Source organism: Mastigoproctus giganteus, chromosome 3, assembly GCF_048544385.1.
Source record: "Mastigoproctus giganteus isolate SK-2022 chromosome 3, ASM4854438v1, whole genome shotgun sequence".
Lineage (NCBI taxonomy): Eukaryota > Metazoa > Arthropoda > Arachnida > Uropygi > Thelyphonidae > Mastigoproctus > Mastigoproctus giganteus.
In genome coordinates, this window is record NC_143577.1 from 54,027,896 (window position 1) to 54,045,073 (window position 17,178).

Sequence of the window (17,178 nt, forward strand, 5' to 3'; positions counted from 1 at the left end):
TTTAAACAAGAGTAATGATCATAGGTCTTGAAAATGAAATATAAGTAAATTTATTAATATTTTGGACTCAAAATCACCTAATTAATAAGTTTGAAGTTTGGCTATTTTTTAGGGAAAATTTCTATAATTGTGGTACATATTCCTGCTTATTTTTTTTATTATTCACTTAATTCATAAATTAAATTTCTATGTCTTTTCTTATACACCACTGCTTATACATCATCTTCCCCTATTTCTGTTAGATTGCCTCAAAATTTAATTCATATGCAAGTACATGAGAGTCTAGACTCTCATATTTTAGTGAGAGGTCTTTCCCACTCTCCAGTCACATGTGCATGCAACTGTAATTCACAACAATAATCATTACTCGGCGAAGGTAAAGAAAGCCTGCACGAGAAGCACGCAAAAGTTCAATGAAATTTACCCGTAAAAGTACTTTGCCGTAATGGCATTTGTATTGTTGCTTGCTCAGTAAACATGCAGTGGGTGTTATTGGTCAGGAGTAGAAATTGAATCCCATGTGAGATTGAAACCCTCCCGAAGTGGAGGGGATAACCTGACCTTTTTTCTTTAGAATCACTGGTGGACTAGTGGATAAATTGTTTATTAAGAAAAAAAAAAAAAGGCAAAGGAAGCCCACACGAGAACCATGACAAACGTTGAAAAAGTTTACCCATGAAAATACGTTACGAACATTTTTTACGACGGCAGAACTTCCAATATGACTCTGTTCGTGATTCAATTAGTTAATTCAATTAGTGGTTCTAAAGAAAAAAGTTCAGGTTACCCCACCCCCCCCCTCCACTTCAGGTGGGTTTCAAGCTTCCGTGGGATTCAACTTCTACCCCAGACCAGTAACACCCACAGTCTGTTTACCAAGCGAGCAACAATACAAATGTCATTACAGCAAAATACTTTTACCCGTAAATTTCATTGAACTTTTGCATGCTTCTCGTGCAGGCTTTCTTTACCTTAGCCCATTACTCTTGTAAGCATGATGATTTATTACATGGCTTAAAATTCTGTATACTAGTTTATACTTATACCATTCAAGCAGCAACAGCATGCTACAAAAGCCTTCAGTACCCTGTTGGCCCTTGTAACTAATAAAATTTGTTGCACATTTATATTTTTTGCTATTCTAAATTGATTTATGTCTGAAATAGAATACTCTGTGTTGTTTTTGAAGTCTTGTGGTTGTTAGATGATTTTATTACAGTGCTGCAAAGAAGCTTAACACTTTCAATCACACTGCCACGAGACTCATTTAAGGTATTGAATTTAGTTATAAACAACAAACTATAGTTTTATACTTTTAGATTTTTGTTTATTTTTATTTAAACAAGTTTAATGCAATTGTTACCGAATATTTCAACAATTAGTATTTGACCAGAAAAAAAAAAAAAAAACTGCTTAGAAATATTCATTCCTAGCAGTAGTGTTTCTAGAGTTGGGATTTTGTGATCATTACATACCACCACTTAAGTTATGATAAAATTCTTAAAAATTAATGTTACTTTTATATGGTTAGACTGGCATTGATAAAGAGAAAAAATAATTAAGGAGCAATATTCATAAATTCTCATGCTAATCTTCTAATTCTGTTAGATCATTTTCAGGAGCAACCATGAATGAACCAGACAATTATACTGGATACTGATATATTAGGACATCATTTATTGGAACTAATTGGGTTTTGCAAACCTATAACATTATAAAAAAAAAAAGTGTATGAACATATGAGTTAATCTTCTAATTAATATGAAATTTTTTTTTTTTTTTTTTCAGGTGATTCAATAAAGTGGCGCAACTTTCAGTTGTCAAATTTTTTAAAACTTGGTATGATTGTTGCATTTGTTTTTGGAGTATCGTTTGGCCCCTTCATCTGGATGGTAAGATATTCTGATAAATGCCAAGACACATTGGCTGTAATTATTAACATGATAATGTAGCACAGGGGTGGCCAACGAGTCGATCGTGGATTTAATTTCGGTTGATCATGACGTATTTTAAATATACAGTCATCCCTTGATTTGTGTACCTTGTGCAATGTAATTTTTGAGATAGTAGATTGCGGCACATTTTGAAGGAAAAAAGTAGATCACATCACAGATTAAGTAGGCCACTCCTGATGTAGCACAACCTAAGCTGTTATTAACATGTTTGCACAAATATAATGCAAATCTTATTGTATATTTTATGCCACAATAGAAGGGTTTGTGAAGTTCAGACATATATCAATTGTCTGAACTTCACAATTGTAAATCATATAAATTTAAAAATAAATTCCATGATGGAATTTCTGTCAGTTGTCTTGGTATGTCAGTCCATACCAAGAATGCAGTAAAGTTTTCCTCCCTTCAAGTTAGCCAGATGTGCAGGTTGTACAGTAATACCCCGACTTACGCGAACTCGGAGTTACGCGGTTCTTGATTTCTTCGTTTGGCAACGCTGCCGCCCACTATCTTCAAGGTCGTTTTTCATATGTTATCGATATACAGTGCGACGGCGGAGAATGAGAGCGAAAGATGAACAAAATTCAACTTTGCTGATTTTATGTTTTTTATATCAGTGAAGCAAAAAACACATTTCACCATAATAACGTAAAAACCAACACAATTCCAGCTATCGGTATAATCGCAAATGCAATTAGATCGAGTTTACTACCAGTTTATAACAGATTTCACTAGCAGAAACGCAACTGGATTTTTATTGTTTTATGGTAGTAACCCCTAGAAATGTGGGGTGTTAATAGTGTATCTCTGCCTTTATGGTGTTGTTTATTCAGTTGCTACATGCGTGCAGCTTTGTTTATGCGTATCAAGCGTGCCTCCTCGTTTTGTAATTGCGCTTTATTCCCTAAAAATTAGTAAAATACTTAATTAAAAGGTGTGAAAAGGAAGCGTACTGGTGAAGACACTGCAGATTCAGAGAGAAAAAGAAAAGCAATTATCGATAAACAGAGGCGGACTGGGTCAAAAATTCTTACCCGGGAAAATTTATAGTGGCCTCATACTATGGTTTATGGCCAAAATCACACTGGCCCACCGGGGTTACACTGGCCCCGGTAAGGCTTATGGCCAGTCCGCCTCTGTCGATAGAGAAAAAATATGAAATTGTGAAACGCTTTGAGCGAAATGAAAGACCATGTGATATTGCACGTGCTACAGGCCTAAATGAAGCAACGGCGAAAAGCACATGACAATTGCAAACTTGACAGGTTGAAAATTGAAAAGGGCTCAATTGTAAAGGGCTTAAAAATTTTAGAAAACATAGACTCCAACGAAGAACGCGTTATAGCTACAAAGCAAGGAATAAAAAAAATTATTAGCTTGCTACGAAAAAATTCTGCGTGAAAAAAAGAAGGCGCTGTGTCGTCAGACGAATTTGTTAGATTTTATGAAGCCATCGACATCGAAATAACTTTTTAACGTAAGTCATTTGTTTTTTTAATACATATTTTGTATTAATATGTATACAGAACTGCAATTTTATTAATATTTTTCTTCTAAACTAGTGTTTTTGTTAGTCCTTGGTCCCAATTGAGCAAAATTTATATGTATTTATATGCAAAGTTGTACCCCGACTTACGCGAATTCGACTTACGCGATTTTCGTCGGACCCACCTATCGCGTAACTTCGGGGTATTACTGTATCTGCAAAATTGCAAAATGAAAATCTGTGCATATTGTGTTAACCCTTTCAGCACAGATTTCATTTAATGTTTATAGCCTTGGAGACAGTGATTTTAATTTGCCAGTGGCAGACTCTGTGAAGTGTTTTTTAATGAAATTAGAGTTTTTAAAAGTAAAACCTTGTACGTAATTGTTTTCAAATATTAATGTTCTTATTTTGATTTGATTTCCCAAAATTAAAATAAAATTATTACCAAAAATAATAAAAATTTTATTAAATAAAATACTGTTACTTTCTCTTTTTATGTACTCGTATCTTCTACATCTAAAATTTATTTCTTGATTCAATTTACTTATTACTTTATCCAGAGAATTTCTTCAATTTCAGGCTGAAATTGGAAAACAGACTAACAACCTCCCTATCTGAATTTCAAAGCTAATTTTCTGTTGTCATCTATTAAAACTGTATATTTTATTAGTTGGAAACACAGATAAGAGATAACAACATGTACTGGAACACTTCAAGACAATTTGTACATAAATGGACACATTGCTGAATTGACTTTGGAAAATTAAATGATACTTTAAATGATACTTTACTTTAAATGATATATTAATAACATCTTAATTGGATCTAGGAGAATTTTACTTTTTTGATCCCCTGCACACACACACACACACACACACACACACACACACACACACACACACACACACACACACACACACACACACACACATTTAGTTCGCAATATAAAAATTTACAAAGATACTTGTATTTTTTTTCATTTGACTTCTGTCTGCCTAGTTTTGAGCAGTGTATTTTAATACACTGCTTGGAACATTTATTAGATACTTTGAGATTAATATCATGCAAAAAAAAAAATCAATATGGTTGTTCCTCAGACATTACACTAAGCTATTTTTGAGTTTATTGAGGAAAGATTGATGGTAGAAAGTTCAAGTTTATAAAAACCAAAACACTAATAAAGAATAAATGAAAATAGAATAGAAATCCAACTCGTAATCAATAGTATCTTATGTATAGATCACAGTGGTGGATCCGTAGTACTCATAATAGTGCTTCTGCTGCTACATGGAAAACATCTAGCAATAGCAGAAGACTACAAAACATTATATGAAAAATTGTGCATCTATTCTTCTCCATAAATATATTCATGCGTATCTGCAAACAATAAGTTTGATTTATGAGAAAAGCAGAATTGGGGCACCACTTACTGTTCTTTTTTTTTTTTTTTTTTAGGATTAAGCTTGTTTATCCACAACATACTATCAGAGAGCAGTTTGTAGCTTTTTATAGATTTTCCATCAAAAATCTGTACGTAGAATGGATTCACAGTTTACTAAAAATAAAAAAATAATGATTAAATTTCATTTACATTTATGCTCTAGACCAGTGCTTCTCAAAGTGGGTGATATCGCCCCCTGGGGGGCGTTAGGCATGAAAGGGGGCAACAGGGGGGTGATAGGCATGAAAGGGGGCGATGACTGAGGGTGGATGGAGCACCATCAATGATTGGCCATTACAAGGGTTTTATGGCTTATTTAAAAAATGCTGTGCCAAATATTATTACGGTTCATTGTGTCATTCACCATCAGCATTTAGTTGTGAAAAAACTTGGTGATCAACTACACAATTCTCTACAAACTGTTATTACTGCTATAAACAAAATAAAAGCACATTCTTTGAATGATCGTATATTTCGAAAGCGTTGTGATCAAAACAGTGAAGATTTTGAACGATTGCTACTTCACTCCGAGGTTCAGTGGCTGTCAAAAGGCAACTGTCTCAACAGATTTTATAAACTCTTTGATACTGTTGTCGAGTTTTTTGAAGATAGGAACAATGACCTTAGTAATGACCTCAAGAAAATGAAAAGTGATATTGCTTATCTTGCAGATTTATTTACTAGATTCAACTCAGTGAACTTACATTTATAAGGACAAGATGTAACTCTTATTAAGGCGAAAACTCAAATTTCAGCATTTATTTCAAAATTAAAGCTTTTTATACCCAACGTAGGATGACGTGAATTGTATCAATTTCCAAATCTGTTGGAAATAGAGAAAAAAGAAAAAATAGCTGATGAAACTCCACTAACTTTTTGTAATCAACTAGAAATGTTGCACAGAGATAGGCAGGAAAGGTTCGAAGATATTCTTAATTTGAAAATTCCAGATTGGGTTATAAATCCTTTTTTAAATAATGACGATGGTGAACGTTTTGTAGAAGAAGAATTGATTGAGTTACAAAATGAAGTTGAACTGAAGCCAAAATTCATATCAGGAATTTTGGTTACAAAAGAAAATCCCTGACCATTATCCTGCATCGTGGGGAATTGTAAAAAAATTTCTTATTTCTTTTCCAACATCATATCTAGTCAAAACCGGTTTCATTGCTGTATCTCAATTGCTGACAAAACAAAGAAATTGTCTGGATGTTGTTAAATGTGGCAATTTACGACTTCTACTTACAGATATTAAACCTAATATTGATAAGCTAATAAATCTCCACCAAGCTCATCCATCACATTAAATATTAAAATATAATTGTTATGTTTGTTTGTTATTTTGATTTTTAGGAGCATTAGCAACTAAGGCCATATTGCTCTGGGAATATGCAGTGGTCATTCCCTGACCTTTTCCGCATCCTCCGTATTTGGTGGTGACGGGCTCGAACCCCGGTCTAATCAAGAAGCATGTGCTACGCACTGCTGCTCCTTCCCACCTGGCTACAGAGGCACCAAAATATAATTAACCATTTCCATTAATATTATGACATTTATGTAATTAACTTTAATTTTTATGACTTAATTTAAGTGACTATAACTGACTTTATTTATGTAGTTGTAATTTTTTACGAAGAAGGAATAAAGTGCAGTAAATAGTTTTCTTTATAATTCACACACATACATGCAGGGCTGCATTTACGTTTTTGGAGGCAAACAGACAAATATTCATTTCAGTTATTTAGCTTCACTTTATATTGGTGGGCTAAAAAAAAGCCCTGGCGAGGGCTTTTTTTTTTAGGGGGTGATCCAACCGGGGGGGGCGGTGATCCAAAAACGTTTGAGAAGCACTGCTGTAGACAGTTGAGGCCAGAATAAGCCCCTCTTTGTAATAACTCCTTAGCTTTCGATGATCTTTTTTAGCAGTTTGTTTTAATTTTTTTGAGTACAACCATTTTGTTGATCCCCTGGACATCAAGAAAAGGGTTTTGTATTTGGAGTGTTCTTTAAGCGGGGAATTGCTCTGATGAGGACAGTTTATGGCTCATTTAGGACCCTCCCTATTGTTCTTGTTATTTATTTTCTAGTTTTATTAAGACAGTTATTTTCTAGTTCTATTTATTTTTAAATTGTCTCGGCAATCTTACCTCATTTAATCCTATTCTAGGGTAAACTGTATGTCATGGACACTCCAAGCTGGTTACCACATGTTGTCATATATTATGCAGCTTAAAATTTACTTAGCCATGCTGTGTTTGCATTTATATTATAAGTGTTGTTGTGCATTTCTCCCACCCTAAAATAATATATAAGAATACCAGATTATTTAAAAATGCAATCTTGTTAGTTGCATTAAGATGAAGGAAACCAGAAAGGACATTTAAAACATTAGGTAAAAGGCCATTTTATGAGATTATAATACCTGAGTATAACATTATGCATTAGCTAAAAAGTTTAAATAAAATAATTCATAAGCAGATATTTTTAATTTCATTCTCTGTTTGAGTTAGGTAAATTTACAAAGTTAAAATATTTTTAATATGTAATTTAGACTGTGCCTTAAAAATAAATATTCTTAAATTTTATTTTGTGCATGAAGATTGGGATGACCCATATATGGCTGCAGGAAAAAATCAGTTTGAGAATCATTGTTCTCAGTGGCAATCTTAAGATTGTCACTCAGAACAATGATTCTGAAACTGCTAAATGATACAGGGGACCTGAAAAAAGCCTTTATTGTTGTGAGTCCATAACTTTTATCTGATATGAAATAATAGACACAGTTTTTACCATTGCAAAAAATAACTGAAAAATTTTCGTTTTCTAAGTAGTTCATAGACACTGGCTTGAAGGTGGTGCCACAGTAGGCCATGAAACAAAATAGAACAGTTTCCTACAAAAAGTATGCTTTTCTGATAAAGCAGCATTTTGTGTTTCAGGACATGTAAATCAGCACAATGTTTGCATGTGCGGATCTGAGAACCCACGTGTATTGCATGAAAAAATTCATGATAGTTCGAAGATCAATGTGTGGTGTGGTGGGCATTTTGTCATGATCAGGTTGCTAGTTCAATTTTTTTCTCTGAAAAGTCAATTAATGGAACAATCTATCGTGACCTTTTAGAGAAATATATGCATTAAGATAGATGTTTTTTCCAACAGGATGGGGCCATGCTTCATTGATATTTTGTAGAACGTAACACTCTTTATGCCCTTTTTCCAAATCATTGAATTGATTTTGGGCGGACTAATTGAATGGCTGCCTCAGTCACACATAATTCTCTTCAATCTTTTCCTTGTGTGGAAACTGTTTCCTTATGTTTACCGTAACCTTAACCTTATGTTAAGGTTATGGTAGGTGCCTCCGTAGCCAGGTGGGCAGGAGCAGCAGTGCATAGCACATGCTTCTTGATTATACTGGGGTTTGAGCCCGTGACCACCAAATACGGAGGATGCGGAAAGGTCAGGGAATGACCACTGCATATCCCTGGAGAAATATGGCCTTAGTTGCTAATGCTCCTAAAAACCAAATAACAAACAAACAAACAAGGTTATGGTATTTGCAACACAGTTCCTGATTTGCCAACATTAAAGGCAATGTTAATTGAAACAATCTCTTCAATTTCACCTGAGATGCTAATCAATGTATGTAAGGAAGTTGAGTACTGACGTGACATCCTCAGCTACAAGAGGGACACAGGTTCAAGTTTATTGATGTACCTAAAATATTTTTGTGCTACTATTTGTAATTGTGAAAACAGTTAATTTAAATATGTATCTGTTCAAAATTTTTTCCAATAATACTGGACTTTTCTCATAATAAAGATTTTTTTTTTTTTTTTCAGACACCTATATTGTTATATGTTTAAATTTATTAACATCAACAATTGACTGAGTTAAAAATATTGGAAGAGAGCCTTACTTTTAGCCCAGGCTTGTGGGCTTAATCCTTTACTGTCTAGCAGGTACAAAAAAACCATAACAATAACAGGTGCCTGGTACCTTTACTTCACCGCCTGGTACCTTTACTTCACCAGTCCGTTTTTTTGGGCCACAAATAGTTTCAAATTGAAACTTTATAAGATGTGTTTTAATTCTGAAATTATATTTGGTAATAAAATCAAAAAAATATAAGCAGTCTTATAATCCAAAAGAAAAGAAAACACTTCCCAACCAGCAGTACAGCCAAATCAAGTGGGTGAAAAAAGGAAACCAAAACTCTGTGGAGTTACCATAGCTGTAGCCATTGGTATATACATTGCACCATAAAGAATGTTTTTTAATGGCTAAATGTTTCCAATTTAAAAATTATGATTTAGATTGAAAATGAATATCACTGCAATGGCTGATGTAATTCTAATAGATATTTAAATTTATAAGTTACTTATTAGAAAGATTAAAAAATAATTTCTTTTTAACTTTTTAATTTTTAGTTTTTTTTTTTTCATACAAGTAATAGTTGTTTTTGTAAACATAATACTTCCTGTATTTTTAGAAATACACTGAAAGGACAGAATTCATGGGATATCTGGTTCCTGGACAATGCGACACTGTCACCCCTCTTGCTAGTGGACGAACCCACTGCTTGGCAGGTATATAGGTACACTGCATCACTGCATTCACATAGATGGTAATTCAATGTCAATGTGGATAAATGTTGTGAGTTAACTGACTTTGAAAGAGGGATGATAGTGGGTGCCAGATGCATGGGTCACTCTATTGCAGAGGTGGTACAGAAATTGCACTATCCCTGTTCAACAGTATCACGTGTGTGTTGGGAATACACCATTTCTGGAATAACATCTTCGTGGACAGCTCTGTGGGCGAAGAAAGATGGTGGATGAACGTGGCCGTCGACATCTGTTTCGAATTGTTTCAGCCCACTGGGGGGAGAGAGAGAGAGAGAGAGAGAGACAGTGGCACAAATCACCACCAACTTCAACAATGGAAGTGCCAGAAATGTCTCCACCAAGACCATCAGGTGATCATTAGCAGTAATATTGCATTAGCAGGTTATTGGAGCTGCCGATCCACCAGGGTCCTATTGCTAACACCAGGACACAGGACTCTATTCCTCAACTGAGTGAAAGGACATCAGCACTGGACCTCAGATGATTGGAGATGTATCTCCTCGTCTGATGAGTCCCGTTTCTAGTTATTTCAAGCAGACTGGAGGGTGCATATCTGGCAGAAACTGCATGAAGCTATGCACCTGTCATGTCAACAAGGAACTGTTCAGGCAAGTGGACAGTCAGTAATGGTCTGGAGCATGTTCAACTAGCACACTTTGGGACCTCTGGTACGTCTAGATGTATCTCCTAACGGTCCAAGTTACGTGTTCATTCTTGCAGACCATCTGCATTCCTTCATGGTCATCATGCACCCACAAGGCAATGGACTCTTCCGGCAGGACACTGCACCTCCCCACAGAGCTGTGGTGACTAGAACATGATTCAAAGAGCATTCCACAGATTTTACCACCATGGAATGGCCTACCCATTCACCGGGCATGAATCCTGTGGAGCATCCTTGGGATGCCCTGGAAAAGTCCGTTCCAGCTTTGGATCCTCCACCCAGGAATGCAACAGAATTATGGAAGGTGGTGCAGCAAGAATGGATGGAAATACCTATGGAATGCTTTCATGAACTAGTGGACTCAATGCATTGCCATGTGACTGCCCTTACCTGGGTGAAAGATCAGCCTACCCATTACTAGGTAGGTATCACATGATTTCTGTCCACTCAGTGTATACTCACATGGTAAAAAAGTGCTTATTCATAGAAAAAATATATGCATAAATACAGAAACGGTGATTGACTTAGCCCATGTCCTGGCAGAAAACTTTTCTCTGTCATAAATTGATTGAAACAGCACTGTTAACATGCTTTAACAGTTGCACTTTTTGAGTCCCCATATTGTTTTGTTTTTTTCATACCCTATGTTTTTATCATTAGTTTCTTGAAAATGACTGACTTTAAAAAATCTTTAGATAATCAATCTTCACACTACTTCAAAAGGTACTTCAACCACATCAGCCAATGAGATACCTAAGAAAAACTTTTATGGATCTTGTTAAAATGTACATTCTTTATAACCAGTAGATGTAAAGAAATTCAGTTAAAAGTTTGTTTTTCCACTGTTACTTAATTGATATAAGGTTCCACAACCTGATGACATGAAATTTTGTACTCCTTCTTTGCTTAAAGAATATCAAAATGAAAGATGTATTGTTTTTGAAAATTTATAATAAAATATTTATCTTTCATTGATGTATCTGTATACACTTTAAGTAATGATAATTCTTTCTAGGGTCAACTGAAACAAGTTCTTTCTCGACTCTTTCCTTTTAAACGTGGGCTTAGCCATGCTTACTGGGCACCTAATTTTTGGGCAATATATAATGCTGCTGATAAATTTCTTTCATTTTCAGGTTTGTAAAAAATTTGATATCTTTAACTTTGACTCATTTAAATTAATAAAGAATAGGGTTATTAGAAAAACTCATGACGATTGCTAAAATAAGAATGAAAATACAGTATTTTATATTTGCTAATGTGCTGAGTTCTGGCAAAAGAAAGTAATCAGTATTAAATAACAATGGCTTAATATATATATATATGCAGTTATACATGTATCACTTCACCATCTTGTTTTCAGTGATTTATAGTGTTAGCAGTTGATTGTGTTACTTATAAATTTAATGGATTTTATGTTATTGCATTAATTATATTTATTACCCTAATGATACTACAGTTCATATCTGTTTTGAATTCTTTATTGATGGTCAGTGGGGCAATTTTGTTCATGCTGCTCATATGTTGCATTTACTCTAAGCAATGATGGAGGTTAGCTGTGTAAAGCTAACTGCAATTTGCTATTTGGTTTGTTTGCTGTGTGTCATAAGACAGATGTATGAACAATGAACCTGTTTGGAAATACTCAGAAAAACAATTCCATCCCCACAAATTCCAGTATTTCTACATCAACATTCTGTCTACAAATGTATGCTAAAGCATTTGAATATAAATCCCAGGTTTCCTGCAGCATGTTCTGCTTATTGGTGAATGTCTCTTCTTGGATTGCCATGCTCTTATACAGAATGTGCTTTAATCGATTTTGCACCACGAACCAATCAATGTTATGCCTTCACGGTCTGATGGACAGGATTTGTGCTGGTGGTGGTACAGGTATAGTATCTGGGTAGACCTGGCTTCTGGGACTCCAACAAGGTTCCTACTAGAAAATTATACAGCTGACTCATAAAATTTTACCTCCACAAAAAGACTCAGAACTGAAGATACATCAGGTTCAACTCCTTGATACTTGATTGTACACTCCACCAATGAAAGGTACATAGGAAAAATGTCACCCTTCTCCATCCAGAAGGGCTTAGAAGGGCTGGCAAGTTCACCCAAATCAGTCAAATGACTTTGTTCTGGTGGTATCCTTGCTGAGACTAAAAGTGATGGACACTCAGAACAGCTCTTCAAAGTAACATCAATTGAGAAAATACTGATTGTAGTAACATCCCACAAGACTCATCCCAAGGTGTAATCTCGGAATGGGATTTGCTCAAAGTGTCTGAGGAGGAAGTCTGTTCAGAACTAAAATGCCAAGGATTAACAGCTGCAAAACGAATATTTGTATTAAGGGATGGGAATCTAGTACCCACTGAATAAACCTGATCCATACTCTTAATTTACATTTACAGTCTCCTAATTTCATCAAAACTGGCTATCAGAAATGCACAGTTCGTACATTTTTTTTCAAATCTGGCACAAATAAGTGCCAGAAATATGGACATTCACAAATGGCCTGTCATGGAGTCCTTGCACACAATGTGCTGCAGACCATAAATTACATCATGTTCAGCTACAAAACCAACCTGAATTAACTGCAACCCTACACACTCATGAGCATTCCAGAGGTGGGAAGAAGAAAAAGAAATACAAATACTTAAGGCAGAGCTGAACATATATATTAAGAGGCAAGAAAAGTGGTAAAACCTTTAAATACAAACAAACCTTCCTGTGCTTGGAAGGTAACAGGGAGATGTTCTATCAGAATTCAAATAGAAATGACAGTTCCACCAAAAGAGTCATTCACTCCCATTGCATGCTACCTGTTAAGCTCACAAAATAGCCTGCACAGAAGGACCAATCAGCTGTCACTCCCATATCTGCATCTCCTAATACTCCCATCAGTAATGAAAGAAGCAGTTAGAAAAAAGAATAAAACCCTGAAGTACCCCCTAATTCTCAAGAAAAAATGGATGTTGATTTGAAGCAGGTGCCACACTTTATGGAGGAAGAAATGGATACAGGACAGTGTCCGTACTTCCCCAAAAAAGATAAATCAGAGATTGAGAAGAGTAAGCAAAGCACTCAGCACTTCAGAAGCCAAACAGTGTACCCACCAAGCCAAGACAGTGGCTAAACTCCTACAGTGGAATTTTCATGGATTCCGCAAAATACTGATGACATCAAGGCCCTCCTGCAAAAGCATGAGCCAGTTTGTATTTGTTTGCAGGAGACATATTTGAAAGAAAATGAAAACCTTTCCTTTTATAATACTACTATCATATCTGATTTGAAGGAGGTGCCTGCAACCTGACCCCATTTCAACCTGTGCTGCTTTCCACCAACATGAAATCAGTAGCAATTTACCTTATGGTAGGGTTTGATTAACAGTCTGTTTGATTTATTTGCCACCTGAGGCTGACATCTCCCAGACAGACCTTGGTGATCTTGTGCAGCTGCCCACCTGTCTTGCTCCTTGCCAATTTCAGGGGACATAATATCCTGTGGAGCAATATCGACATTAATGATAGGGTACATGTCATAGAGCATAATTCAACCCAAGCATGGTACTAAGTACTATAGGTTCTAATACCTCTCGTGTTTGGGGTTTATATAAAAAAAAAATATATGCTCACTGACAATGACCTGCCCCTTCTATATGTTGGAACTAACACCTTTTCCCATATGCCTACCCATACATTCTCTGCTGTTGGTCTTTCTATGTGCTCCCTTGCTCTCCTTCCTTGGTTAATTTCGGAGGTGGAGGAAAACCTATACAGAACTTGGTCACTTTAGCATTAGTAGAGGCATACAATGCAAGAAAGCAAGCTTATGCAGCATCAGCCAAAAAAAACCTCCCATTTCACCCCTCCATTTGTTCCAAATGCCTGTCCAGCTCAGCCTTAAATTTATTTAGGCTATCAATTTTCACAACAAAAGATGCACGTCTATTCCACCAATCAACTACCTGCTGGCTAAAGGCAAATTTCCACACATCTATTCTACAATTCTCTTTCCTCAATTTGAATCTGTGCCCCCCTCAGGTTCTTAATCTGAGCAAGAGGAAGAATCCCATCAGCATTCAGCTTGCTCAACCCATTCAAGGCCATATATACCTCAATCAGATCACCTCACAGGTGCCTACTCTCCAGGTGTTGCAATTTGCAGAACTTAAGCCTTTCTTTGTAAGAGCACCCCTTTGTTTCTCTTCTTTGTACTTGTTCTAGCAACTCTACATCCTTTCTAAAATGAGGCCTCCAGACCTGTACACAGTACTGTAGGTGTGGCCTGACCATTGCTTTGTGCAATGGGATAATCATATCCCTGTCCCTGCTAGCAAAATTCCTATATATCATTGACAAGACCCCATGACCTGCCCTGGCAGCCTGTCTGCACTGCTCAGCAAACTTCATATTTCACTGCACAATTAACCCCAGGTCTTTTTCACTTTCCACTTCCCTGAGTGTAGTACCACACAGTTGGTATGTTTATCTTCGGTTATAGCTACCCATATGCAGTACTTTGCATTTGTCAGTGTTAAACTTCAGTTGCCACCTCTCAGCCCATCTGCTCAACTTTTCTAGATCCTGTTGCAGACCTTCGTATCGTCTGTAAACATGGACATTAAGCCTGATATACCATCATCAATATCATTAATGAATACAGAAAACAACAGTGGACTCAACACTGAACCCTGGGGGCTCCACTAATAACATTAGTCCTCGAAGAGCAGTGTCCATTGATTACCACTCTGTCTTCTCCCACTCATCCATCCCTATTATCCATAGCAGCAATTTGCCTCCAATGCCACACTGCTGCAATTTGTGCAGCAGTCTTCCATGTGCAACAGTATCAAAAGCCTTTCTATGATCCAAATATATGATATCAGAATTATTCTTTGCATCCAGTTCCTTTATGACTACATCATAGTATCCAATTAAATTGGTCAGACAAAACTTCTCCTTAACAAACCCATGCTGTGTCCAAGCTATAACTGAAGTCTTGTCCAGATGATCCTGCAATGCATCTTTAACCAGTGCCTCTATTAATTTCCCTGGAACAGAAGTTAAACTAACAGGCCTGTAATTACCTGTGTCTCCCTTGGTCCTCCTTTGTTGATTGGGGTCATATTTGCACATCTGCAGTCCATGGGTACCTCCCCTGAGTCCAAGAAGCTCACGTAATTATGGCTAAGGTTTTGCTTACTTCCTTTGCTGCTGCCTTTAATATAACTGGATAGATTCCATCCACCCCAGGTGCCTTTCTTATGTTTATCTTCAACACTTTCTCCTCCACTTTACTCTCAGTTATTACAAGGTTATCTAGCTTACTGTCACAGTTTAATACACCTCTGGCATTCCCCTTCCTTAATAACTCCCCATGTGTGAATGTAGATGCAAAATATTCATTTAGTTTGTTAGCTACCTGAGCAGGATCATCAACAGTTGAACCATCGATATCAAGTGGACCAATCTAATTCATCCCCTTCCTTCTAGAGTTTACGTAAGTAAAGCGCTCTTTGCTGTTTTTCTTGGCATCCTTTGCCAAAGATGCTGATTCTTTCAGTTAATTGCAAGCATTGTCATCAATGAGGTTTAATCTCATCCAGTCCTGTTCCATGTACAGCAGAGACTATACTTCCTTTCTGAATCTGAATTTGCTATTAATTTCTTCTGTGTCTCCAGCTACATTGGGATCTTGGTAAATGATTTGGCAGATACTGCAGCCAAATCAGCAGTGACCCTTTATAATTCTTGCCTGTTAGTTTCCTATACAGATTACAGGCAAGTAATATGAAATAAACTGGCTTCCCAGTGGTATCGCCCATGGCATCGTCACGTTACAAACAAGTTATATGAGATTAAGCCTGTGACCAAACATTGGCAGTCTAGTCTGTGCAGGACTGTTCTGGCTTGGCTTCACATAGGACACCATCTGACACACATTTTTGCTGAAGACTGATGACCTTCTTATGTGCAAGCATTGAGGTACCATTTTTAACTGTCAAACATATTCATATCAAATGTGCAGATTGATTTTTTTTAAATACATGCCTTTTATCACTTTTAACCATCTGACTGAGCCTTATTCACCCAGTCAGATTTTATATGACAAAGAAAATATGTTTGAAATTTTTAAAAACTATAAATCTGTATACCATATATAAATGTACTTTAAGTCATCTTGTATATGTGCGTGTCTTTACTGGTTTTTAACTCTTTGTATAATTTGGCATAGTAACCTCTTTATAAGTTACTACACTTTTTTATTAAGAGTATAGTTAAGTGTTGAGCTTGGTACATCACAGTATTAGTTGCTTATACACCATAAAAGCTAAAATCACTCTCATTCACTTAATTTGTGGAACACATATTGAATAATTTTGGTTTTTGGTTAAAAGTGCTTTTGCATTTTATAACTCATATATTATCTGTTGATTAAAACTTGAATATATGTTATGCTTTATTCATTTTTGCAGCTCACAAACTAAATATTCCACTTTTAAATACAAATGGAACTGCCCACATGACTGGAGGACTAGTTCAGGAATATGATCATGCTGTTTTACCCTCTGTTGGTCCATTGGTGACAATACTTTTAACCATTGTATCCATTTTGGTAAGTAGTTTAACAAGAAACCTTTTGAAATAATATACGTCAATCATCCATTCAATTTAAAGTGTGTTTTGTAATTATGACCAATGCCACCTTAAGACCAAACTATTTTATATAAAAAATAATTTGGTCTCATAATTTAGCATAATTTAGACCCATAATTTTTATCTGAATGATTCAGTAATGTCATGCAAGTATAAAGCTTAAATAAGACTTCATTACCACAAGGAAATTTATTTACATTTTATTACTTACATTATTTACATTAGATATTTGAATTACATTCCTTGCAATCTTTTACCTGTCTTTTCATCAATATAATTTAAGAACTGCTCTCTGAAGTATTTATTTGGCTGGAATGTTCATGAAAAAGCAAT

General features: G+C 35.8%; 1 protein-coding gene across 1 annotated transcript in view; it reads left to right on the forward strand.

Moving 5' to 3' along the window:
• Positions 1-17,178, forward strand: part of xit (ALG6/ALG8 family glucosyltransferase xit) — a 104,592-nt gene that overhangs the window by 61,745 nt on the left and 25,669 nt on the right. The window contains exons 2-4 of the mRNA XM_090369983.1: positions 1,789-1,892; positions 11,196-11,316; positions 16,665-16,804. Of these exons, the coding sequence (XP_090226109.1) occupies positions 1,789-1,892; positions 11,196-11,316; positions 16,665-16,804 (365 nt within the window). The remainder of the gene's footprint in view (positions 1-1,788; positions 1,893-11,195; positions 11,317-16,664; positions 16,805-17,178) is intronic.